The sequence below is a fragment of the Chelon labrosus genome, assembly GCF_963514085.1.
Source record: "Chelon labrosus genome assembly, chromosome: 17".
Classification (NCBI taxonomy): Eukaryota; Metazoa; Chordata; class Actinopteri; order Mugiliformes; family Mugilidae; genus Chelon; species Chelon labrosus.
The window spans coordinates 7024629-7050010 of record NC_140350.1 but is presented as its reverse complement, the minus strand read 5'-3'; the positions used below and the strand labels follow the sequence as shown (position 1 = coordinate 7050010).

Sequence of the window (25382 nt, the reverse complement as noted above, 5' to 3'; positions counted from 1 at the left end):
AGAAAACTCTCCCCACGTCTGCTTAGGCTGACACAGGTGAATGACATTAAAAGGAACAGTTCAAAACCCACTTTTTTGATTTTTCATCTGCATTGCTATTTGAAGAAATTAACAGAGCATCTGCACACATTGGCTAGGACTGATGGATTGACATTGGCCTGGATGATACAGGAGCAAAGCCCTGCAATTCAAGGAGCATATTAGGTGTGTCACCAAGCAGTAGCTAAATGTTTATCCAAGCAGAGCGTACAACACTGACAATGAAAAGGTACAGGTTGCAAAGTGCACTACACTGGAACACTGCAATGGAATCTGGCAGCCTGTCTCTGGAATTTACTGGATAATCATTGTCAGACGTGTTTAAAAAGATGGAAAAAATCTAATAGATGAACCAATAATTTCCCCATCCACCACAGCTGATGATGAATCTTTACTTTTGAATGACTTTATGCTGTCTTTGGGCTTCTATAAAAAGCAAAAAGTTTGAATATTATACGTTTTCCACTAGATAAACAACCGTTGAGACAGGTTATGTTATCACATTGTGCTTTAGTCCATTTACAAAAGTGAATGTAAGCTATCTGAAAACCTGAGCTGATATCTAATCTTCTCCAGGGAGTTATCAGAGGATACTGTTTCTCATTATAAACCATGTGTTCACTCAATACACAGTGTGATAAAGATTTTTCAAATTCACTATATCTACGCTGCAACACAGACTGCAGAGTAATTGGCTGCATTTCGAACTGACAGGCTGTACTTGTCATTTCATTTCTTTGTGCGTGGTTTTTAATTCACATGTTCTCTTGTGCTTTTCGGGGTTGTTTTACAGAAGCTGTTTCTAGTCTCCTCCACTGAACATGTATTTTCTTTAGTCACCGTTGTAGGGGTTAACCTGCGTAGTTAGAGTGTGAAAAGCGTATCAGCAAAAATGATGGGTTTAGGGAACCGTGCCCCCCTTTATTCTCTGTTTCTTGCCCTATATATTTCGCACTCCCCCTTGCTTACTTCTCAATAATGCATGAACGAACACCCTTTAAAATATCTTTTTACTGCAGACCGCCTTTTAGTTTTTGCAGGCTAATAAATTTATTCCTAGACGAAATAAAAACAAACTTCAGGTCAGCTATGAAAGTGCTTAACCATAACGGGACTAGACAGGATGACAAGTATTTTTATATGCCACTAGCGCCAACTGTAGCTAAAATGATTCATTCTCTGTAGTTTTTCTAAATTTCTTCTTTATAGTCTGAACCCAGTATAAATATCAGTGTGTGCTCATTTTAATTAGTCACAACGGTCCCAGTTAAATTCAAATGACAATAACAGATATTTTAGACACAGAAGAGGATGGAGAAGATTTTTCCACAACAGGACGGTCACATGGACTGACACGTTTGTCAAAAGCTAAGCCCTAGTTTCCTCATTGCCGTCTGATGTGGCTCTGACTTCGGCCAGTTTATTTCTTTTGTCAAAGTTATGATTTCCTTTGTGATCATTGTGTGTGTTTTACCTGCATGCATCCGTCTCATAAGACGGTAAAAATACTGACACAAGCACTACGCTATGTCTGAGGCGTTCCTTGTTGTATTGGGGATTTTAAAGGTTTCATTTGATGCAATATGTTTTCACTTGTGTTGCAAAAATCTGGAGTAGTGACAGGGATGGTGAAGATTTGTCAATTTTTGGCAAGGAGTCAAAGTGTTGTTGACATTTTAAAATGTGTACTTGTTGAAAGCGAGAACAGGAAGCTGCAGGTGGAGCAGCTTCCTGTGCGACAGTGTGGAGTTTAATCTGAACAATCTGTGGATGGCTACTGAGAGTCAGGTCATTTGTTATTCTGTGAACCATGTTAGAACCAGTGGAGCTTTACAGAAATGTGAAAGGATGTAGTTGGTGGTCTAATCTCACCTGGGGATTCACCGGGATGGAATGGAATAGAATCCCCAGGTGGAGCAACAGGTGGGTGGAGCAACAAAAAATGTTCAGCATCTCGCAAAAGAAAAGGCAAGCCATGACGCTATGATCACATCAATACGGTTTCACAATGTAGGACAAAACAAATATCTCATACCTGATTGTGGTAATAAACTTTAATTTAAGAAATCACTGACTTGTGGTGGGAACCAAAGGATGATCACAAGCTCCAAAAATAGTCAAAAAGTTCACTTGTTTTGAAATATCCCAGATGTATTGGTGGGAAAATGGCTTGGGACAGACTTCACACAGGAAATTAGCACTGAACTCACCATTAACCTTACATTCATTTCAGGCAGATGGCAGCATTATGGGCTGTTCGGATGAGATGGGTACTCAGTGGAGCACTTATTTAAAAGCTTGCATTGTTTGTGTTTTAGTTACACAGTAAATTCATTTTTTTGTGACAGATAGAACTTTTCAACTTTACTAGCTATATATCACTAGATCAATGTGAAATTGTTTGATTTAATGAGGAGTTAATGAATAAACGCTTTTAGAGGGAAACCAGAGGGTTTCCATCCAACCAAATATAAATCAAGAGTAAAAAAAAAAAAAATATGTATATAGAACGTGATTTGCTTTTCAAGTCTGCATGAGTCTGTGGAGTTACTCTGTCTGGGATTAAGAAAAGACCCCAAGGGCTCCTGAAAAAGCAGACAACTTCATTGTGAATCAGTTGGTCTGTAGTCATTTCATTGGTTGCCTCGGCGACCAGCAAGTTAATTAGTTCATACCCTCAGTGGTCTTAAGGAAATGTGATCATACGGAGGCGCTATTTGACACATAGCCTACATGTTCAATGAAGAAATGCTTCCGCGCTCTGCCGTCGACTTTTATTGACAAGTTTCTGTCGCCCTCTTGTGTCGGTTACGCAGTGGTGCATATGAATGGTGCCTTAAAACCTAGTCTATAAAAATATTGGAGAATAGGGTTGCCTCGTGCTGTGAATGAGTGATTATGTTTTGCCTCTCTTCATTTTGAACAACTCCTTTACTTAACCTTTAATTTCATGCATGGTGGAGCATAACGCTTACTTCTGTGTCTCCCCTCTGTCATGATTACAGTGTTTTCCCTTGATCACCTGTTAGTGTTTGTGCATATTTACATGTCACATTCGGAATTGCTACAGCTAAACAATAATGCTGATTTTCCACAACGCATGCATTCTAAAAAACTTTTAGGCCTACGTGTCCTCCCTGTATGTGATTTAGTGATTTCATACAATGATCGACACACACAAAAAAACTTTACTTCCTTGCCAACAACTGCAGCTAGCCTCACAGGTAGGAAAAGAGAATCAGTGCAAGCCGTCGTTATGCATCGACTCACAATCGCACCGAAGATTTTCAACTTATTTGTTTGTTTGTTAAAATTCCTTAACAGAATATTAAAAGTGTGCCAGTGTCAATAAATCTTTTAGTTGAGTTTGCGCATAAATAATTGTTTGAGAACAAACCAAACAAACTAGTGGGCGTCTCGTTCGGTCTCGTTATGCCAGCGAGAACAGGAAAAAGTGAGCAACACGCAGTGCCCCGTGGGTAATGTAGTTTCAGTGCCATTATACAGTACGGACGATAGACTATGGGCTGTTTATGAAAACCGGTACCACCGTAGTCAATGGGTACAGCGGGAAAAGTTCCCGGTACGCCAGAGGGTAAAATTTACAAGTGGTCGTACTGCTAACCAGAGTATCCGCTCCACTTAAAGCACTGGTAGTTAGAATTACAAAATATTATATAATAAAATAAATACAAATAGTGTATCTCACAATATAGTCAAGTTATATAATATATTGTTAGTTTTTTTTATTATTGTTATTATTATTTTGCGGTGTTTAATAAACTCAATTGGGAAAGTTCCGATTTTCGCGAAAGCAACGCAAGAAACGCAGCTCAGTGGTCACGTGACAGCAAAATAAATCACGTGATTGAAACAGCAACAAAAACCGCGCAGTCGCTTCCCGAGTGGACTTTAGATGATTTGTTCAGCATGTCCTCGTCTGAAAGGCTCGGGCTGCTCCGTGTGTTGTGGCTGTTCGCTGTGTTTGAGGCGGTGTTCCCGCTGGACGGCGGCATGCTCTTCCCCCGGGAGTCCTCCTCCAGAGAGGTGAAGGAGCTGAACGGGCTGTGGACCTTCAGGGCTGACAAGTCCCCAAACAGGAACCAGGGCTTCGAGGGGGCATGGTACAAAAGTCGCCTGGCAGAGGTAAGCACGACTGTAGCTACCGAAGAAATAAAGCAGCTCACTTTATTTGTTTGACAGTTGTTTGTGTTAAAACATCATGTAGTCAACATGTTTCGTGCAGTAGGAGGAGGTGTAAAGAGTACATCCATTTTACTGAAACTTCCTGCACATCACATCATTTCAACAGACACCCACCCACATGTAGTGCAACTACTGGACAGTGTTTATCTGACCTCTTAACTTGTGACTTCTCAAAATGGAGCACAAACTAGTGTGTTGTGTCATTGTTTAAAGGTTTTAGGTGCAGATAAGGTTTATTACGCAATGAACAAGAAAAACAAGAGGAAGTCACAAAAAACAGAACCCCACATTGGAATCCAGCCATTCATAAGTAATATACAGATAAATATACACTCATGCATCCTAGTATAACAGTCCTGCACTAAATCCCCCTTAACGACTGTTATAATGTTCAGTTTATGTTGAAACGCTGTCAGAAAGGTGGTGATTCAACTGGATGATCATTTTGGAGCATGTAGTTTGTGCTGCTGTTAAACTGGTTTGAATTAAACATTAAAGTGCATCAGTTATTTAGCTAAAATGGGATTGCCAAAATAATAGAAACAATACAACACAATACAGTTCAGCAGTACTACAAACCACAGCCTTGAAGCTTACAGGCTGGGTTCTGTAACGCGTCTTGAGACCATTTATATTGTTATTGATGCTACATAAATTAAACTGAATGGATCAAAATGAAAACACGGTTAAATCAACAGTTCAGTTATTAAAAAATGCTGAAAACCATAACCTTTGTCAAGCTAAGATTTAGCATTGAGTGTGAATAAAGTACTCAGTCTTTGTTATTTTATGTTTCCCAGACTGGCCCCGTGATTGACATGCCAGTCCCTGCCAGCTACAATGACATCACACAGGACCCCACACTAAGAGATTTCATTGGCTGGGTGTGGTATGAGAGAGAGGTGGTGGTACCCACCCGGTGGATCGCAGACGAGGGAACAAGAGTGGTTCTTAGAGTGGGAAGTGCACACTATTATTCAATAGTGGTAAGTATAGATTTGACGCTCCTCCCATTTGATCCCCCTCTTTTACTGAGGCGACTGCTGTCTTTACCTCTTCTCAGTGGGTGAATGGCGTGAAAGTGACAGAGCATGAAGGCGGCCATCTGCCTTTTGAGGCGGAGATAGGCACTTTAATCCGCAAGGACCCAACTACGCTGTGCAGGATCACCATTGCTGTCAACAACACTCTGACTCTGTCGACCCTTCCTCCAGGCACCATCCAGTACCTGAACGACCACACCAGGTAACCTCCATCTTTTAAAGTTGCTGGTTTCGGGGGTTCTCTGGCATTTTTCACATAGATTTTTGTTGTAGTTATTTCATTTTTCCTTTGAGCCACTTTGAAACCTTTTTGTTCTCTAGATGTAATTTGCAATGTATACTTGCAGTTAATACCAGGCATGCAAACTCCTCACCTTTCGGCGAAATTCGCCGTTTTCAATCCAAATTGGGTGACTTATGTGATTCGTGCAAATCCGAGGAGAAAATATTTGGGGGGGGGGGGGGGGGGGGGGGGGTAGCCTACTCGTTGACTTTTATTTTAATATATTTTAATAATATAATAATATAATGTTCTATATACCGTAAATCCTCTAATATTGGCCTGTATTCCATTAGCGGCCGGGTCTCCAACATTTGCCGGTCTCGCTGTCAGCGGAGGTAAATAAAGGCCGGTCATCTCGGCGGGTCAGGGTTTCGGCGGCACGGTGTGGGAGGATCCCCTCAGCGGGACCTCTCCCCGGCGTCGGCCGGCCCCCGCCGGGCGCATTTCCTCCGTGGCGGTGCGCCGCGACCGGCTCTGGGTCGACCTGGAAGTGCTCGGGGCGAAGGTGGCTCGTCGGCTCCGGCCGCGAGCTTTACAGCGACCCCCCGCATCTCACTTGGGGTCCCTGGGGTCGTGGAATCAGTGCTCACTGCGCCCTCTCTCCGTGCGGGGAGGGACGGGTCCCACTCGCTCCCGGCGCGACTGCCGACCGGCAGCGGACTCACTGTCCTCAGTGCGCTCCGACCGCGTCGCGCCGCTCATTTGTTGTTAATATTCTGTATGCATACCATGTTATGGTAACGGTACGTTTTCAATAAATGAACCTAGTATTTTATAGGTTCAAATAGACACAAAATCTTGTTTTTATTCATTCTACTCGTAGTTCGTTTTGCTCAAATAGAAATTAAGGCCTGCCTCTAATTCTGGCCTCCTTCCAATAAAGGCCTGGACCGCGATGTGCTTGAGTAAAATAAAGGCCCAGCAGTGAAATATGCCCTTCAGGCCCGAGGAAAAACAGCCATTGAGCTGTTCAGGCTCAATGGCTCAAAAGTTTTTTTTTTGGTAAAAATTAGTGAATTTGTAGTCTGTTGTCTTTGTAAATCTCTGTTTACCAAGGGGGGGGGGGGGGGGGGGGGTGTTCGTGGCCATTTCCCTCTTCACACTCTTCTCACCTTTTTGACCCCTGACCAGTTTGCATGCCTGTAATACAATAGGAATTGTTTGTCTAAGAAGTAATGTGAAATACCCTCTGTGCCTTCTATGACTTCTCCTAGTTATTTTATCTGGTAAACGGTTAAAAATCAGTGACTCTTACAGTTCAGGAGTGGATCCATTGGAAGTAATTTTTGCTTTAAACATATTATCAAAATTGTTACCAAATAAACATAGTTCAATTGACTGTTTTTTAGATTGTCTCCATTGCACTAGGTTAGAGTGGTTAAATCTTAGAGTGGCACTTTTTTTGTCTCACTTTTGCTTTATTGTTTATTCATTTAAAAACTTGAATCCACAGTTCAGACGTTTCAAATGATTTCAGTGTTTCTGATCCGCATGACACTTCCACTCCTGTCAGCACTGATGCTAACACTTTGATATTGTCATTTCTACAGGTATCCTCCTGGCTTTTTTGTGCAAAACATCTACTTTGATTTCTTCAACTATGCTGGGATCCACCGTTCTGTGCTGCTGTATACTACTCCTAAGTCGTATGTGGATGACATCACTGTGGTGACTGGCTTCTTGGATGACACTGGTAAATAAATACACATGAATCTCTGGTTTAAGTTCATTTCTAAAAGTCACTAGAACCAAAGTATTTATAGAAGAGTGAAGTGGTGGTGTACAAGAATTCATAGAATGAGTGAGTATCTACTGCGACACTTACAGTTGATGACCATTTATGAGATGACAAGAGTTTCCTCTGGGTTTTAGGGTTTGTCAGATACAAAGTATCAGTCGAAGGTGCACCTCAAACAGCCCACCTGAAGATTACTTTGATGGATACAGACGGCCACTGTGTGGCCTCCTCCAACGACCCAAGTGGAGAGCTTAAAGTGGTAGATGTCAATCTGTGGTGGCCATTCTTGATGCACGAGAATCCTGGTTACCTTTACTCCATGGAGGTAAGACAGCATTAGTATGCAAGTTTCAGATGTGGGCTCCATGAGCTGCTCTTAAATGTAACATTGAAAGTAAAATTTATGCCTTTATCTTCATCTTTCTCTATCACTTGATATTTTTTGCTTTGAGGTGTGTGTTTTGTTGTTATGTGTTAGTTGACTCCTCAACTAGTTGCAGGTGTTGGCAAGGAAGTAAAGTTTTGATACTTAATATATGTGTCGTCATTGTATGAAATCACTATATCATATACAGGTTAAAAAAAAAAAGTATGATTTGATAGAACTGATTAGCCTAAACTGTCATATACACCAATCAAGCATAACATTATGACCACTGACAGGAGAAGTAAACAACATTGACCATCTTGTGATGATCCAATGTTCTGCTGGGAAACCTTTTGGACCTGGCATTCATGTGGATGTTACTTAGACATGTACTACCCACCCAGACTAGACCAGACACCCCCACCCCATAGCAATGACACTCCTTGATGGCAGCAGCCATCCCCAGCAGGATGCAGCAGGCCCATGTCCATTCTCTGATGAGTCACAACTGTTTTGGAGGCACAAAGGAGACCTACACAATACTGGGAAGGTGGTCATAATGTTATGCCGGGTCGGTGTAAATGCGTGAACTTTGAGCAACATGCCGTAAAGAAAGATATGATTTAGTAACACAGATGAGCAGCATGTGTTACATGAAGAGCAGCCTAAATGTGATCAAATGTCATATGATTGAGTGTGATCATGTCAACTGTGTGGAGTTATTTTTAAGCTCAAAAAGAAGAAAACTCAATTTATGAGCTGTTTAAAGAAGAGGCATCAACATTAGAAGTTTCCACAACATGATCTATGTTAAACTGCAGAACCATCAAGGAAAGGAGTGCATCCAGACAAATGTATTATTTACAGCTTAGTTGTTTAAGAGAGGAGAATAATATGGTAGTGTCATCGGTGTCAGCAGATACTTAAGGCTGCGATATCAGTATCAGTACCGGATATGAAAATGTAATGGGTATCCATCACAATCTCTGTTGCAATGTCTCCAGAATGAGATGCACAGTCAAGCACTTCTAACATTGTTGCTTTAATGTGCAGGTTCGCCTAATGGCAACTGATGAGAGATCAGTGTATGAGGATGTGTATACTCTACCAGTTGGCATCCGCACAGTCAACGTCACCAGTACCCAGTTCCTCATCAACAACAAGCCGTTCTATTTCCACGGGGTCAATAAGCACGAGGACTCTGACGTGAGTGCCACTAGAGGGAGGCAAAACCTTTACAGAAGACTCGGTCTCATTGTGGCAACATACAGTATCTGTTCTAACATTTACACAGATGACAATTTCTGATGAATAGACATAAAAAAAGTTCAATAACCTAATCTCGGTAACTCTTTTTCTGTTTACCTTGTATCGTAGATTCGAGGTAAGGGCTTTGACTGGCCCCTAATCGTCAAGGACTTTAACTTATTGAAGTGGCTGGGGGCCAACTCTTTCCGCACCAGCCACTACCCATATGCTGAGGAGATTCTGCAGATGTGTGACCGCCATGGCATTGTGGTGATAGACGAGTGTCCGGCCGTGGGCATCAAAGATATGTAAGTATCACTAACCTCTGCAACCTTTGGCTGTGTTTGGAGACACTGGAGGTGGCGTCCATCACAAGACTGAACTGCATGCTGTTCAAGCCGGACTGGCTCCAGTTCAAGTCGGCATGAATGTCTCCTAAAACAGTAACTTAATACATCAGCATAAAAGATGCATATTCTCAACAGCATAGTGAACAAACACGTTTTGCTGTTAATCAGAATTTGGTTCAGATGCACAAAACAACATCTAAAGTTAATGGAACTTAGTCCTGTTAAAATAACAGGAAAGCTGCAAGTAAGAATCTAAATAGTAATCTTGAACACCCACATGCAGTTTCCTTCAGTATCAGTTGCGCTGCAGAACATGGAAACATGCAGACAGACTTCTCACTTTTCAGCATCATTCTAACAGTCTCTGCATGTTTGTGGTTTCTAAAGTTTTAGCCGTGCTGGCAGCGTGGCTCTGTGGATGACTAATTTAATGTCTAAAAGTCATCTTGTTAGCATGATGGCAGTAGGATTTAGCTTAGAGCAGAACAGGTTCAACCTAGAACACAGCTGCTAGCATGGCTATAGACTCTTAGTCTCGTTATTTGCTCATGTTAATGGAGAGTTATGGAGAGCTGAACCTTTTAAAGGACAGATGCACATCTTTCCAGTCTCTGTCTACATAGTGTCTATGCAAAACCTTCTAACTTTGGAAGCACATATTAGCTTCAGCTGAACCTTATAATGCATTATTACTGCATGGAAAAGGACTGTCTATTTTGTGACTTGTATTTGCATTAGGAAGCCATCTCTTTACAGCCAGTTTGGGCAAGATGACCCTGCTCTTTAAGGCTGGAAATTAAAGGGTGTGAATACATTTAAAAAATAATAAATAAATAACTTTGTGGATTAGTTCTATGAAAGATCCCTCACATGCTACTGAAAGGCAGAATAGTTGCGAGCTGAGTCTTCACTGTTGTTGTCCACAGTGTGAACTTTGTCTTGCGGGCTGGTGTGTTACTTGATGGTTGAGGGATGCGTCTGATTTGTTAGTCTGTCCGCTCAGTGTGTCTTTCGTGCTTTGCTGACGCAGACGCAGCTTTGGAAACGCCTCTCTGAAACACCACCTGGTTGTCATGGACGAGCTTGTGCGCCGGGACAAGAACCACCCCTCTGTGGTCATGTGGTCAGTAGCAAATGAGCCCGCTGCTGAGATGCCACCTGCTGAATTTTATTTCAAGTGAGTACTTCTGATTTTCATCACAGATGGGTTGCACTAAATTACACTACATGAAATACTAAAAACAAGGAAGATCACGTGAGATCAGTCCCTTTTTGTTTTTATTATTACACAGGAATCTGAAAAATCTGACCTTTGTTAACTGTATGTATGCCGGACAAACTGGGCTGTTTGTTTGTCACCGTCTTTACATTTACCGTGTGAGGAATGCAGTAAGAGTAGTCAGGAAGCTGCTCTGAACAGCTGGAGCTCAGTAACAGCCTGAAGCTTCTGAAAGACATAAACATAGCAGCCTAATGCACAACTGCTTCCCATCAAGTAAAGTGGTCTGCATGTTTATTGTGCACGTAGTTCTATCACACAAGCATGTGCTTTGTTTCCGTGAAGTTGCAGTTAGTTGTTTTACACGGCCTGTCAGTGACAACAGTGGGATCATTCACCTGACGCCTAGATTAACCGCCTTGACTTGCATTTTTATTTCTTTACAGGACTGTGATAAAGCACACTAAAGATCTGGACCACACCCGGCCCGTCACGTATATCACAGACAGCAACTATGCCAGGGACAAAGGGGTGAGTCTCTGAAGCCTTCATCTCTATAGCAACAGTATATTAAATTCAAAAACCTGCAAAAGACATTGATTAGCTGTCAGGCTTTTTTCTGACATATTATTATTTTTATTATACTGCTGCAGGTGGTGTTAATATGTATCTTTAAAGAGTCACTTCCATCGCCATCAATGTGTTTGTTATCTTCTCTTAAGTAGCAGTACACTGCACGGTGTGTTAGTGTGCAGTAAGGCTGTTGCTGGGTGTGGTCAGAGGAGCAGAAACACTGCATGACAGCCAGGTGTTAGCATACATTTAAACAAATAAGACAAATTAACCACTAGCCCCATGTGTGAGTGACTAACAAGTCACATTTTAGGGTCAGATGCTAAAAATTTGCTCATAAATGATTAAATACAACATACACAAGACTTGACAGCACCTACTTTTGCTGTTGACTCTGAATTGTGTATTTTGCTGAAAACAGGTGATACTCTAAAACCCATTATTGTGTGACTCTGTAGAAGTCTTATATGTTCAGTTTAGAGTGAGGACTACTTGTGTAAGAACGGTGCAGAGAAAAGAACAGAGAAACGAACCTGTGTGAACCTCTCAGTGCTGCAAGTCTGATCATGTCACTAGACTGAATGTTCTCAGAGGCCTCTAGTGAATTAGAAGAATGGTAAGGGAGGGATGTCAAACTGTCAAGGTATCCCTCTCATTTTTATCTGTTTGTACTCTCTAGCTCATGTTGACACAGGGATAAAATAAGTTGTTGACATGCCTGAGATGTTTTTTTCACATTCCTGTGCAGTGAGGGGTATCTTTCAGTGTGGTTGGACTGTTCTGCAGCCACTGCTTTTTAAAGGCCCGTGGCTGACTGAATATCTTAATGTATAGCTCATATAAATGTATTGATAAAGATGGATAATTGCTACTCCTTGAAAATGTCTTTCTTGTATATGAATAAATTAATTTTCAAAAATATTTAACTGTGTTTAACAACAAGAAAGTCATGATCCGTTGAGGAATATGCCTGCAAGTGTCCTTGTTTTTTTTTCTCTTGTCTCCAGGCTCCCTATGTAGATGTAGTCTGTGTCAACAGTTACTTCTCCTGGTACCATGATCCAGGTCACCTGGAGGTCATCCCCATCCAGCTCAACACCCAGTTTGAAAACTGGTATGGGAAGTACAAGAAACCCATCATACAGAGTGAATATGGAGCAGATGCAGTGCCAGGGCTTCACAGTGTGAGGATCCACACACACACACACACACACACACACACACACACACACTCTTAATTCTTACCACACCTTTCATAGAAATCCTGATTGCAGAACATTTTCATGGAACCACATCAGTGCCTAGGGTAACGGGCTTCACTTGAACTCTTCAGGATCCACCCGTGATGTTTACCGAGGAGTACCAGAACGCAGTCCTGCGGAGCTACCACGATATCTTCGACCAGAAGAGGAAGGAGTATGTCATTGGCGAACTCATCTGGAACTTCGCCGACTTCATGACCGTGCAAGGTACTGCAGCTGCAAAATACTACAACCTGCAAAACCAGAAGTGTTAGTATACAGAGTAAAATTTCTGTTTCCCTCTGAAGAAGATGAAGAGATGTCATCTTTGTGGGGGATGGGTCACGTCAGCAGTGGACTCAAAACATCATCTCAAATGCACACTTCCATTGTTGTTTCAGTGACTGGACACTTGCAAACACCTCTTAACTTCATTAAGTTAAGAGTCATAGATTAAAATAGATTGTCTTCATAATTGGAATTGACCACAAATGAAAACCTCACCAAATATTAAGACAAATATATTTATACATAGATAGGGCTCACTGCACTTGGAGAGATTTAGTTGCTTTGTTGCATCACTTGAAGCTTGAAGGCTGAAGATTGTGTTCAGGAATGATCACACATTCAGCCATCCTGATGTCTTACTAAGTGTCTAGTCTTGGACTGATAGAACAGTTTACAGTATCTCACATCAACTTGCATCCATTGACAGTACAGTATATACACTTTTTTCTATATATAAAAATGGCCACTCCCTTAATTATGCATACTTTTATGGTTTTCTGCCAGGTGAGTTATATAAAAATTAGGGGTGGGACTCGATTTAAAAAAAAAAAAAAAAAAAAAAAAAAAAAAAAATCTCAAGGTCTTTTAATGTCTGGAAAAATGCATTTAATTGCATTTCAATTCAAAACAGTAGAAAAAGACAGAAAATATCCCTGGCCAGAACTGAACAGACCTAAAGTTAAAGTGCAGTTTTAAGTACTTTAAGGTTAAAATGGTTAAAGAAAAAAGAAAAAAGAAAACTGGTTAAGAAATAAAAAAATAAAAGTTTGGGCTGCTGACACAGTGCTCACTGCAACATGCTTTGCATTTAGATGGCACCATAGGGTTGTATACAAACTTTTTTTTTTTTTTTTTTTTTTTTAAGCACAATTTTCACAAAACTCCGCTTTTATCAAGGCTTCGATCCGGTAGTTTTTTTTAAATAACATTTGCCATCCCTCAGTCGTAGCAACGTGCTTTCATCCGATTCCTCCATTTTGGTAGCTGTTTGCAGAGCTCTGACGAGTGCATCAGTGTAATCGGTGTACCAGGAAATCGTGAACTGACAAAAGTTCCGCATTGTTTGGAATACAAATACGTTAAATTTTTTTATATACGTTAAAGTCCCATAAATAAATGTACAGTTGTCATAAATGGGGAAATTAGCACCTGCCTGGTACAGCTATATTTATACCAGACTGTAAACATGTTTATTTCTGCTGTAAACCTGGATGTGTTAACATTAAAGTCTATGGGGACTGACTTGCATTTGAAGACAGCTTCAAATGGTCATCTGAGGAACAGCAGTCTTTGGTATTTTTGAGCTGGCTTATTTTTTTTCCTTGGGAGGTTTCCACTTGCTCACTCCCTGATGGATAGCTTCAATCTGAATATTATTATTAAAATTACTGGGGAAAGGAACTTTTTTTTTTTTACCATGTGCATGACAAGGTTGTTGTCTATCCATCCATCTTTCTGCAGGGATCACTCGTGTGGTGGGGAACAAGAAGGGTATTTTCAGCAGGCAAAGGCAGCCCAAAGCATCAGCTTTCATCCTGAAGGAGAGGTACTGGAGACTGGCAAATGAAACAGGCAGGTTACCTACTTGGACAAAGTATCCCTGCTCACTCTGACAGGCACCCAGTCCAGGACAGACTCCATCCCATGTAGCCACTATTCCTGCTGGTAAAAGTCTGTCAGTAAAACATTTCACCGTTGCCACATAAAGTGCATCACAAGTAACTCTATAGGCTGCTGTCCTGTCGTCTGAACATAAGAAATAAACCACAAACATGACGGGTATATTTCCAAGCAACATGCAGAATATGTAGGCAATTTTAATGCTGATGAAAATTCACCACTAGTGCCTCATCAGTGGTGCAGAATAATACTTGTAATGTAAATGGAATCTACAGGACACATTTGAGAAGACGGAGAATGTACATATTTAGTTGTTACAGGACATTCTCATGCAGACATGTGAAGTGTTCCTGCAGCCATTAAAAGGTCAGGTCAAAACACAAGTGCTTCACCCTGCCGTGTCCTCCACTGTGATGGGTGAATACACCAGGTAATGAAAGCACATCACATTACAAAGACACTGTTAAAGAAAAGGGTTATTACACTATTTTCCTTCATTGTAGTCGTCTGACATAACAGTTATGTGTGTTTTAGCTTTTTTTAACACGTGATTGCTGTTTGATAGAATGCATTGTATGTGTGGCATTGATCTGAATCGCAATTGAGCAAATCAGTTATATTTTTTTTAAATGAAAATCGACAGTGAATAAATAAGTAGTAAATGTCATATTTTTCAATGAATGTATTAAAAAGGCAATACTTCATTTGCAGACTGTTGTTGTTGTTTGTCATTCAGACCATTTCCTAAAACCTCCTCAAACACCTAAAGGGTTAAGTGGCGCGTTGGAAGGTGGCGTGATGGTAGTCAGACTTCACTATCAGTGACTCTTCCCACGCCCTCATCACATAGCTGACCTTTGTGTTACAGCTGGATAAACACTAAATATTTATACCCAACTTGTACTTAGACGATCAGTAAAACACATGAAAAGTTATCACTATAGCTTTTTAGGGCACTTTTCTTCCCAGGTATTTGCAGAGTTTTGTTTTTTTTTTGGCTTTGATTCAGCTGTGCAATTTATGCAACAACTGAGTTAAATAAGTGGAGATTGATGTGTTATTAGATGCTGTATCTGTAGCTGTTTATTGCAGCTGCATCTATTATTGATTCTGGTTACTGAACATGAATCTCCCAAATGCTTTATTAAATATGATTTAGTTCTCAGAAATTTTTGAAGAAACTTTTATATAATACATGAATGTCAAAATTTGAAATCCTAGGAATAAAGAATTCAAAGAAATAGAATCCAAGCATTGAGAGAAATTTTTAACTAACCTTACTAAGAATAATGAAGTAAAGTCATTTTTATGTATATTTATATCAAAAACTACAAGAATGCGCCTAAGCCTATAAAGCCTGTGAATAAAAAGGTTTTAATGCATTATGGGCCTTGTAGTCAGGATGTATGTTACTTCAGGTTTGATGATTCTGTTTTAAATTGCTCTCTCGCAACTACATCTGCTTTAGTGCAATGCTAAATGTTGGAAATACCCCTTTAGCAAATGGTAATTTCACTAACTTGGACTCAGATCAGCTACAGATGGTGGAATGCACTGTGTTTCTGAATATTTACATGTTTCCTTTAAAAAACAAAATTAGCCCCCTCCTCAAAAAGCCAAGTCTGCTCTGACTGGTCAACCTAACCCTGAACCATACGTGTTTGAGACAAATCCAGCAGTGCTACTGCTAACAAGCTAATGGAGAGAAACATGAAAATTCGAGAAAGCAACATCAGTATACGCCCCCGGGTGCAGGATGACTCACCAACTTTTTATAAATCATTTTCCAGGAAATTGCAAACTCTAAAACACCATTAGGAAAAGCTACAAAATTATTATTTTTTTTTTTTGTGTGATCGTTAGTCTGGATACTGGCGTATAATGATGTAAACTGCAAGACATGAAACGCATCACATTTATTTTCATGTGGATTTAAAGAGGTCCCTTCCTAAGAGTAAATATCTGCAATCATAAGTCTAGGAAAATTGATTTCAAAGTCAATCTGAAGCTACGATGAGACGAGCAGAAATCAAAATCCCTCCTTGTGTTTACCCAGTAGTTTTCTGAGCAATAGTAATAGAGAAAACTGATATAGCCACTCGACTTGTGAATAGAAAATAAGATGAAAGCACCTTATCGTTTAATGTCATAAACACAAAATCATTACAAGGCAGTGATTTCAGTCTAGTAACCCTTTCTATATACTGTACTTAATACTTTAATTTTGTGTAAATAACTTAAAGTGACAGGTCGATTCAGAGGGAATGTTTTAATGGTAGATCATTTCCACATGACAATGACACAATTAAAAATGGTTTCATGTCAACCTTTTCCGCAATTTGTCCCTTAAGGTGAGCTGGATTTAAACAGATTATTTTTTTCGCACCCTCCTACCATTCACGTAACACTTTTCCATGTAAGAAAATACAGCATTTTAAAACATATTTGGCAATACAGAAGCAAACCCAGTTAAGTTTTCCTCCACAACGAAATTTAATAAACATTTTATGCTGACACATGGATTCCTAGCCCTCCAACCCCTCAACGATTTTTTTTTTACTAAAATAACCCAGAATGTTAACAGTCTATACAGCTAAAGGGCATAATTATTGATGAAAAAAACATTACAATCTTATCATTGGAACAAAGTGTGATCTTAGCTAACAAACATGTCCTAGCTAGACAAAATAAAGATGATAATTACATAGTGGAGTTCAGGAAAGGAAGAAAAGGAATGGCCATAGTTTTTGACAGGGCATTTTCTCTGACAATTTCTGAATGGACTTTTGTACTGAACTGGATATCAAATCTTTGGGAATTACCAATTTATCGGATTACATTTTAAGGAAGGCAAGCAGAAGTGCCTGTAGCAGTTATCATTCTTAATTTTACAAGGCTATTACCGTTGCTCGTCTTTGGCTCAAGGCCTAGTGATCAAACAGAAGGCACTTTTATTGGCATTGGTGATGCAACTAACATGGCAGTTATACCTCAGGGCCTAAATGAATATTTATGAGAATGCAGTACCCCTCATTTTAACCTTTTCTTAACTTTAAATCAGTACACAACATAGTGATCCTTTTACCAGCCAAATATTTCACAAACCTTTGACTGAACATCCAAATTCCTTTCTCATTTCTTGAAAGTAACTTCACACAACTAGTGTAATAGGCTCGAACATGACTGGAATCATGAAAGTAATGATACGCTACCTACTGTACGCTTGTCAGTTCTACATTAATACTCACAGGACATACTTTAAACGCAAAAAAATTACTTGTGCAAGTGAATCCATAGGAGACCTGTCTTACATGAGAGTGCATTAAGATTTCCCAGAAAAAGGACAAAGACAAAACCTTGTGGTTGGTAATCTCATTCCAAGTTGAGATGAAAAAGAACCCGACGTAAGCCGACCAGGCAATACTGCAGATAAGGAAGATCTTACAGAAGACTTACAACCAAGTGATGCAAACATTTAAATCTTCCTATGGATGACTGCACACTTTGTTGAAGGACTCTGGTTTTTGCATATATCTGCCATTTTTCTACCAATCAACACGACTGAGGTCCATTTTCCAAAGCAAACCAATGAGTTCTTCTAGCCGGGGAGCCATCAGGTTCCAGGTTTGAAATGTGCTTAAAAGGGGACGCGTAATTTGCCGTTGCTAGTGAAACACAACAGAATCTGTAGCATGACTCAAGCCAAGTTGCACTGTAGCTAATGAGCTGCATAAATTCAAATTTTTTCATGAAGTTATTTGCATACAACATTAAATTGCTTCTTATCCATCAATGTGAAATTGTATTCATATTTAGCTAGAACGGCCAAATTATTTACTCAAGACCAAAGGAGAAATATTGACAAGATGATTAGTGACAAACTGAGTGATCATCCTATAGAGAAAGAACTGCCTGTGGTATGCTTTGGCAAATGGACAACGCTGAACAGCCTGTGTAACAAGTAGTAAATGGCCACAACATGCAAGAACTGAAACAATTTCGTTTTCCAAAAGAAACCAAAGGCATCACCTTTTTCCATTTCCATTCATAACCGATAATATCATTACTGATCACCAGAAGCACATCACTGAGATTACTTTCTTGACAGTTGCGATCATCAATACTTAAACAACCTTCACCTCATGACTTCTACTAAAATGTGAAGGGGCACAGAGACTAGCAGTTGATGTGGAAACTATTAACAAGCTGGTTTATCACCACAGATGAATCACAGCATTACAGTTATTACTACGACTGGTATAGGTGTTTGACAATGTGTGTAAGATTGTCCGATGGCCAACGTACGCTTAAAGCCAGGAGATAGTGTACCATGCATCTGACAAGTAGGAGACCTTAATCATTGGATTCTGGATGGAAAAGAGAGGATGACCCTGCTGTCACTTCTCCACAAGCAGTGATCTATCCGTGCTCAACACTTGCTATGTTGGAGCAACCACTTGGTGTGTCAGAAAACCATCAGTGACCTCTTCAAACAACTGGAGCAAAAACCCCACAAACTCCACATATGGCTTAACACACTGTTTAGTTTCTTACAGAAAGTTGTTACGCTTCCACCTTTCACGTCAGCAAAGCATCACAGTTTTGTTCACATCCTGCAAATGAACTGCAACTCAGCTTGACAAGATCACCGTTACTGTTCAGTTGACATCAAATGCACACAAAAGCCAGACGAACATTAATGCAACCGAAACGATGACGTAAGAGACGCCCCTGCCACCAGGCCACTCCACCTTTGAGCAGACAATCACAGTGTAGCAGCCTTTTGCTACCTCATGAGACTCTATTAGGAAGGGAGAAACACTTCACTGGTATCTTAGTTTACAAAAGTATGATCATAAAAATAAAGCCTTGGACCTGTGACAGTGAAACAATGAGAAAAAAAATGGTGTTATCGTGACGTTACTCACCCATCCCCCCCCCCCCAAAAAAAGAAAGGTAATTCATCACCTTAACACTCCATTAGGCACATAAGTCTTTATGGATCCCACCTGTGAGGTGGTCAGGAATGCTTTTCACACAACAAAAATAAAAACAGTGAGGGTGACTTTATGCAAATTTGGTGAAAAGAACCTGCAGTTCTGTTTAAAAGACTTGTGTCTGTGGCTTCGGATGAAACAACCACGTATACAACAAAGAAATTAACTTGCGCCTGAACTGCATGCCTGACCAGGAGTATGGGACAGAAGACATCCCCAGAGCATCTTTAGACTCATCCACCTAACTGCGACCTCGATCACTTCTTATTCCAGATGTTTTGTTTTATCAGTTGTTTTGATTTTTCCATAAAAGGTTCGTGTCGACACTAAATCACAATCTAGCCTGCAATATTGCTCAGCAGCTATTTACAGAATTGCAAAACGAACAATCTGACTGATCTACACACAAAATCTCACATTGTCTCGTGTTTAGTTTAGTGGTCCTCTTCACAAAGAAACCCAACGAAGTGTAAACATGAAAATAACAAAACTATTCATCTTGTTGCCCCCCTGTGCGCCCTGCCATAGAACCTTATCAGCAAACTTTCAGGATAACCTAATGAGTGTTTTTTCAAATTTTGGGACCCATTAATCGGCTCCGAGTTTTAGTGCAGATGCGCTGTGCAGTAATAGGAGCCTTCTAACCATTTCAAGTAAACCACTTTAAATGTCCTGCTTTTTCTTCCATTCAGCGATCCTTTTTGTTCAAATGAAAGCTGTCCTCCTTCGTTGTGTATTGTGACCATCTGCCTCTGCTTGCTTGGACTGTTGTCCCCCCCCCACCTACACACACACGCGCACACCCACCCACACATACATACATACTTACATACATACATACACACATGCACGCAACCAGCCCCTTCCTTAAGTGAGTTCAATGTTAAACAAGGAGAAAGAAATTAAAAGAAAAATCCACTTTCACTTACAAATCCTTCCGTGTTTGCAATCAACATTGAGATGTCAGGCCCAACATTTAAGTTAAATTTCTTCATTTTTTTTGAACACACAGCAGAATAAACATTGTTTGGAAGCAAGGTCTCCTGGTGGCAAGTCAAATGTTCAGAGGTCACATTTCTTTTTTTTTTTGTTTGTTTGTCGTATTTCTCTTGCCATCTCTTGGCATCTTAGTCCTGCTTGGCCTGAAGCTGCTGCTTCCAGGCCTCGTTCAAGTAAACCAGTCGCTTGTAGTTGAGGATAAAGAGAATGAAGTTCAGCGCATATGTGGTGATGCAGATGACGCAGAAGTCCTTTAGGACAAAGTAGAGGATGTAGCCCAGGTAGAGGGAACCCACCACCGACAAGATGGACGTCGTCATGAGAATAAGGGCGGCCATTGCACTGACAGTCATTCCTACGGCGAGAAACACAAACTAAGGCTTAGGCAAGTCAAAAATGATGCGACTCAGAAGCAACCTGGTGAGCCTGCTCTTTTCTCAGAGTTCTCTATTTATACTATCAGCCTCCTCGTGATGGCATTCAGCTCAAACAGCAAGTAGACTGGTCATATTATGCTGTCGTCACATGAGATGCAATCATAGTTCAGAGGCTTCTGAGTTTTCTCAGTGTTTGTGCTTGTTAGGTTTGTAAAAATCTCTGCTTAACAACAGAGAAGGACTGGTGTTTACCACCTAACTTATTTAGTCATTAATCAGATTTGACCTTCAAATATAAATGTAGAAAGCCCAAATGTATGCATCAGTCCTCAAACGTTGGTTGCGCCATACATAATCTCTGTGATTGGCATAATACCCAGCTAAACCCTCTCTGGTGTGCCCCCACATGCTTGAGTCAGCGATGGTGTTAATTGGGTGTGCTTGGCTTAAAATGATTGTTCAATGATAGAAGTGCAGTGATTGGTGATTATCTAAGGAATAAAAATTTATCAGAACCGATTTTGATCATTTAACATTTTATCATTTTTAGCCTCTAACACTTTCTCTGTTCTTTTAACAAAAACATTACTCTATCATGATATATATATCCATAAAAAAAACTTCACAGTTATTCTCTTCACAGTATTAAAAATAGTAATAAAAACGAAGATACAAGAGCTTGGGCAGTGGCCCCACAGAACATCTTGGGAAAAAGAACAACTATAGCATTACCTTCATGTGTTGCGACAACTGTTCCAAGCTGTACACTGGCATTGATCAGGGATTAAAGCCCTGGTTATGCAGCTTTTGGGCTTGTGCCCACTCCCAAATATTGGCTGACCCAAGGCCATGAGAATAATCACAGTTCTGAAACCAAATGCTCTTGCCTTTAATATGGAAATCTTGACCCGCGAAGGCAGTTTGGTTTAACTGGGATGCTATTGTGTTAGTCAAATGAGTGGTAACTGCTGCCGCTAAAAGGACTTCTTGTTCTGTGCCAGCGCCAGGTGGCAAGGCATGTCTACAGGCCACTCAGCAGACGAACATGTCAAACCAGCATAACTGAGTCAGCAACACCAGTAATGTATTGAAGGGAAGAGACCATGGTTGCGAATGTAACCAGAGGGAGGAAAAAAGAGTCAAGTCAAAACAAGTCTCACATATGGAGAAATACTTATGATCACTCTTGACTGTCAGTTTCAGATCAGGAGTCTAACCTAAAAGGGCCTCGATCTACAGAACAGCATGCTTGCTTATCTAACTGTACCGCACTAATATTTCATGAGTGCCTTTTTAGTAGAAACTCATTTAACCACTCAAATTTTAGCTGTGAAATTATATTTATACATGGCCATCTAACATGGTGTCAGAGTCATGCGAGTCAGGTTCAGTCAAATATAGTTGTGACACAGGAAGGAAAAGAGTTGAGTCAGCGCTAGCTGCTAGTGCAAAGGCTAGGGAGATTTATCACCTGAATTTGCAAAACTACTAAACCACTACTAAAACGTGCATTGAATAAAACGTTATCTTACCTAGAAGGAGCTGAAAGGCATAAAAGACAATCCCGTAGACGCTGTTGGGTTGGTTCAGTGCGCTGTCATTTCCAAAAATTGAGCCCAAGAGTCCGAATCCTCGACCCCACCTAAACCATCACAGAAACATCAGAAAAAAAGATCCAAGTTTATTTAATCGAAACAGACCCTGAGTCAGTGCAAGCTTAATGCCATCAAAAATCAGCAAGTCAGACTAAATGAGAGGTGATAATATTAAAACACAGAACACAGCGATCTGACTCAGACCAAATAATCATTTCAAATACTTCCCTGAAATTCTTCCCAATGTTGTTTTTGTCCAAGGAAGCTGAAATACCAGTTAGGCAAGGTATTTACTTTTTTTGAGGAAAAATTTGTTTTAGAATAAGCAAACAAAATAGCAGCTTAATGCTCACTCATCTAATGTGCTGATTCTTTTAAAGATGTTTATAAGATCTCTATTTACAACAGATATAAAACAAGAAGGTAATTATGACATAGGTGAAGCTGTAATCAGAGAAGGTTTGCTTAAAATCAGCTGACAATTAACTTTATCTACTGAGATAGGTGGTGACACCACTCGAGTCCATCAAGGCTGTTTCGCCCCATCAAGTTATTCAGTGGATGTGTGACAGCCTGTACAAGGCACTGATTTTTTCTTATTTTAAGATCATTCAAGTACAGTCTGAAAAGGTTATGGTTTAATTAAGAGGTTTCGTGGCACAACCACTAGTTCTGTGTCCACTTGTTAATACCACTCCCCCATTGACACCGCTAGTTTTTACCTAGATATGACATTCTGTCTCATTTTTAGTCTGTGCTCTCAGAAATTTTGAGTAAAGCACAAGTTTTTCTTTTTTTGTATATCCAGCACAATAAAAAAAATACAAGTTGCACTCAGTGGTAATGTTTGACAGCATACGCATTATTCTATACTTTTTCCATAGTGTGGAATTGATTTTGCAGCTACAAACATTTTGCGTGTGCACTAAATTACTTGCACAATATAACAAGTTGTATGTGCAAAGTAGTGAATCAGATCCTACTTGCATGGGAACTCCTGTCAAATTACTTTAAAAACAGATGTCCAATTAATCGATAAATAGATTCCAGGCTGGTTTAGAAATTGGAAATGTAAAAAAAGCCTCAATACACACGAATCTGTTTATGCACATGTTTATGTACCACTAAACAACTACATCATGCTAATTGAGATTTCTTATCTGCCTAACATTTTTCATGTCCAGTTGTGGGCTCTAAGGCAGGAGAATGGTCCAAGGCCAGACCTCTGTTTTACATCTTCTTATTTCCCACAATAACACAACCCACTGTGCCTTAAGGTTTTCTGCTAACAGCACCACTATTTTAGCAATCTTGTTTCATCCACCACTCTATTGGAGCTTTTGGTCCTTGCATATAAAATGAAGTTTTCCGACATCAAGTCATACTTTCCATTCGTTTCACTGCTGCTGGCATTCTGGCTGGTGCTTTATCTTAAACTGGGAAGTATCTGAGACATGCACAAAACAGGCAATTCAGCATACATACACACATTAACTTTATCTAAATCCACTGACAACATGAGAGATTAGAATGCTGGGAAACAAGATTGTTTAGACTATGGTAGCGTTAGCAGGAAAGAAAAATGAATGTTCTTGATACAGAAATAATCCCAAGTAATGTTTTATAGCATATATAACGTGAGGACTATGAGATTCTCACTCACTTATAAAACCAGTCTGTAGTAAATGCTTGATAGGCTGCATTCCAATTATAGTGCCTTTTTGTTGGGGACTAGCAGACAGTCATTCATTGGGATTCAAAAGGTGGAGTTGGAGCTTGATTCATTAATAGTAGCATGCCCATGGTAAAGCCAGTATGGCAACTTAACACAATCTTTTTTTCACAAGGACTTTGATCTTAGGAATGCAATGGGATCTTCTCTTCAGTGACAGATTACTGTACCTGATTGAATTCACCAACTTGATCATTTAAAATAAATCATATCTGTACAGCTGGGGCCACGTACCTAACAACGTGTGACAGCCAACACTGTTCAAGTCCCCTCCACTGACCTCTGGAAACACTGTCCCTTTAGTTAGCCAGGGTGTAGTGTTAACCCCTTGATCTGACGGAGAGCTGGTGACAATAGTAGGACAGCTAATGACAGCTGCATGACAGCTAACGCTGGCTCAAACGGACCCATGACCCAAGTCCATAAACATTAAAGAAGCTGACCACAGAAATCTAGCTTTGGTCTGCGGAATAAATGACTGCATACAGCAGCACCATTCATACATTCATAATAATAACGTCTGTCAGCACAAGCTATCAACTTTTATGCTAAAGTTGGTGTGACAGATGTGTTCGCCTGAGAGAGCAGCCCCTGGGGTCAGTTAACAATAGCAAGCAGCAACTCATATAATGATAACTCAACGAGGCTGACGAGACTGTGGTGATAGCTTTGGTAGCTTTATAGTGAACCAAAGGGTTTCGTTAGCTAACGGTTAGCAAAGTTAGCTTAGTCGAGCTAGATAGCTAATGATGTGCCTGTTAAATGACAAGGTAACATTTAACTTGTTTCAAGCAGCTAACCTAACAAATAGCTCCCAGCATGTCAGGAGCTATGGTTTGTAGTTAGCTTTAGCGGTAGCGTGCAGCAGTCATATGTTAGCGGAGTGCCTGACAGCATAAACCGCGCAGCCCTTCCCTGGTTGCCACAATAGCTGCCAGCTTCATTGAGCGCCACTGTAGGCGCTCTTTGCTGAATTCAAATTACCTTGAGCTGAACACTTTCGAACAGCTGATGGAGCTGCTGACATCGCACATTGCCTTATAACTGGGGTCCCGCGCCTTTTCCCTCTCGACGTGAAAAGCATATAGAGACAGCAGTATGCCCAGCAGGCAGACGAGAAACCGAGCTATTCTTTCCCACCGAGGGGTGGACACTCTCAGGACGGGCGCCGCCATCACTCTCTGGCCTAGCTGGAGACACGCATACACACGCAGCGGGTTCGCCTGTGAGACACAACTGCGACGTGGAAAAGCGTCAGGACGTGCCGCTCCGTCAGGGGCGGGGCGGGGAACAAAACAGCCCACGGACACAGCTTTCTCTGTGGAAATCTCTTTACAGCCAGCCACTGGTGGAAGAACTGTAACCAAATACACGATATTTGGCTCGTACGTAGATGTCTAACGATACACAGGTTAAAAAAAAAAAAAGAAAGAAAGAAAAAATAAATAGGCTACCGCATATAAAAGC

General features: G+C 40.5%; 2 protein-coding genes across 2 annotated transcripts; one reads left to right on the top strand and one right to left on the bottom strand.

The window, feature by feature from the left end:
* Window positions 1–3909: 3909 nt before the first annotated feature.
* Window positions 3910–14925, top strand: gusb (glucuronidase, beta). Its single transcript, XM_084565159.1, has 12 exons — window positions 3910–4185; window positions 5046–5231; window positions 5309–5490; window positions 7122–7264; window positions 7444–7634; window positions 8730–8882; window positions 9054–9232; window positions 10305–10451; window positions 10940–11024; window positions 12074–12250; window positions 12400–12535; window positions 14057–14925. Exons 1-12 carry the CDS (start codon window positions 3970–3972, stop codon window positions 14206–14208), a joined length of 1947 nt encoding a protein of 648 aa, XP_084421285.1. The 5' UTR covers window positions 3910–3969; the 3' UTR covers window positions 14209–14925.
* A 1028-nt stretch (window positions 14926–15953) lies between these two features.
* vkorc1l1 (vitamin K epoxide reductase complex, subunit 1-like 1) lies at window positions 15954–25151 on the bottom strand. The gene is made up of 3 exons (XM_084564884.1): window positions 24900–25151; window positions 22121–22230; window positions 15954–20566 (listed from the first exon to the last, which is right to left on the bottom strand). Exons 1-3 carry the CDS (start codon window positions 25088–25090, stop codon window positions 20340–20342), a joined length of 528 nt encoding a protein of 175 aa, XP_084421010.1. The 5' UTR covers window positions 25091–25151; the 3' UTR covers window positions 15954–20339.
* Window positions 25152–25382: the final 231 nt, after the last annotated feature.

What these genes read in the sequence shown, in the direction of transcription:
- vkorc1l1 (XM_084564884.1), bottom strand. Translation starts at nt 25,090, where the DNA reads ATGGCGGCGCCCGTCCTGAGAGTGTCCACCCCTCGGTGGGAAAGAATA. An exon ending in TCGAAAGTGTTCAGCTCAAG is followed by an intron (nt 22,231 to 24,899) that starts GTAATTTGAATT and finishes GTGATGGTTTAG; the next exon opens with GTGGGGTCGAGGATTCGGAC. An exon ending in TGCCTTTCAGCTCCTTCTAG is followed by an intron (nt 20,567 to 22,120) that starts GTAAGATAACGT and finishes TTCTCGCCGTAG; the next exon opens with GAATGACTGTCAGTGCAATG.
- gusb (XM_084565159.1), top strand. Translation starts at nt 3,970, where the DNA reads ATGTCCTCGTCTGAAAGGCTCGGGCTGCTCCGTGTGTTGTGGCTGTTC. An exon ending in GCCGTGGGCATCAAAGATAT is followed by an intron (nt 9,233 to 10,304) that starts GTAAGTATCACT and finishes TTGCTGACGCAG; the next exon opens with ACGCAGCTTTGGAAACGCCT. An exon ending in CCTGCTGAATTTTATTTCAA is followed by an intron (nt 10,452 to 10,939) that starts GTGAGTACTTCT and finishes ATTTCTTTACAG; the next exon opens with GACTGTGATAAAGCACACTA.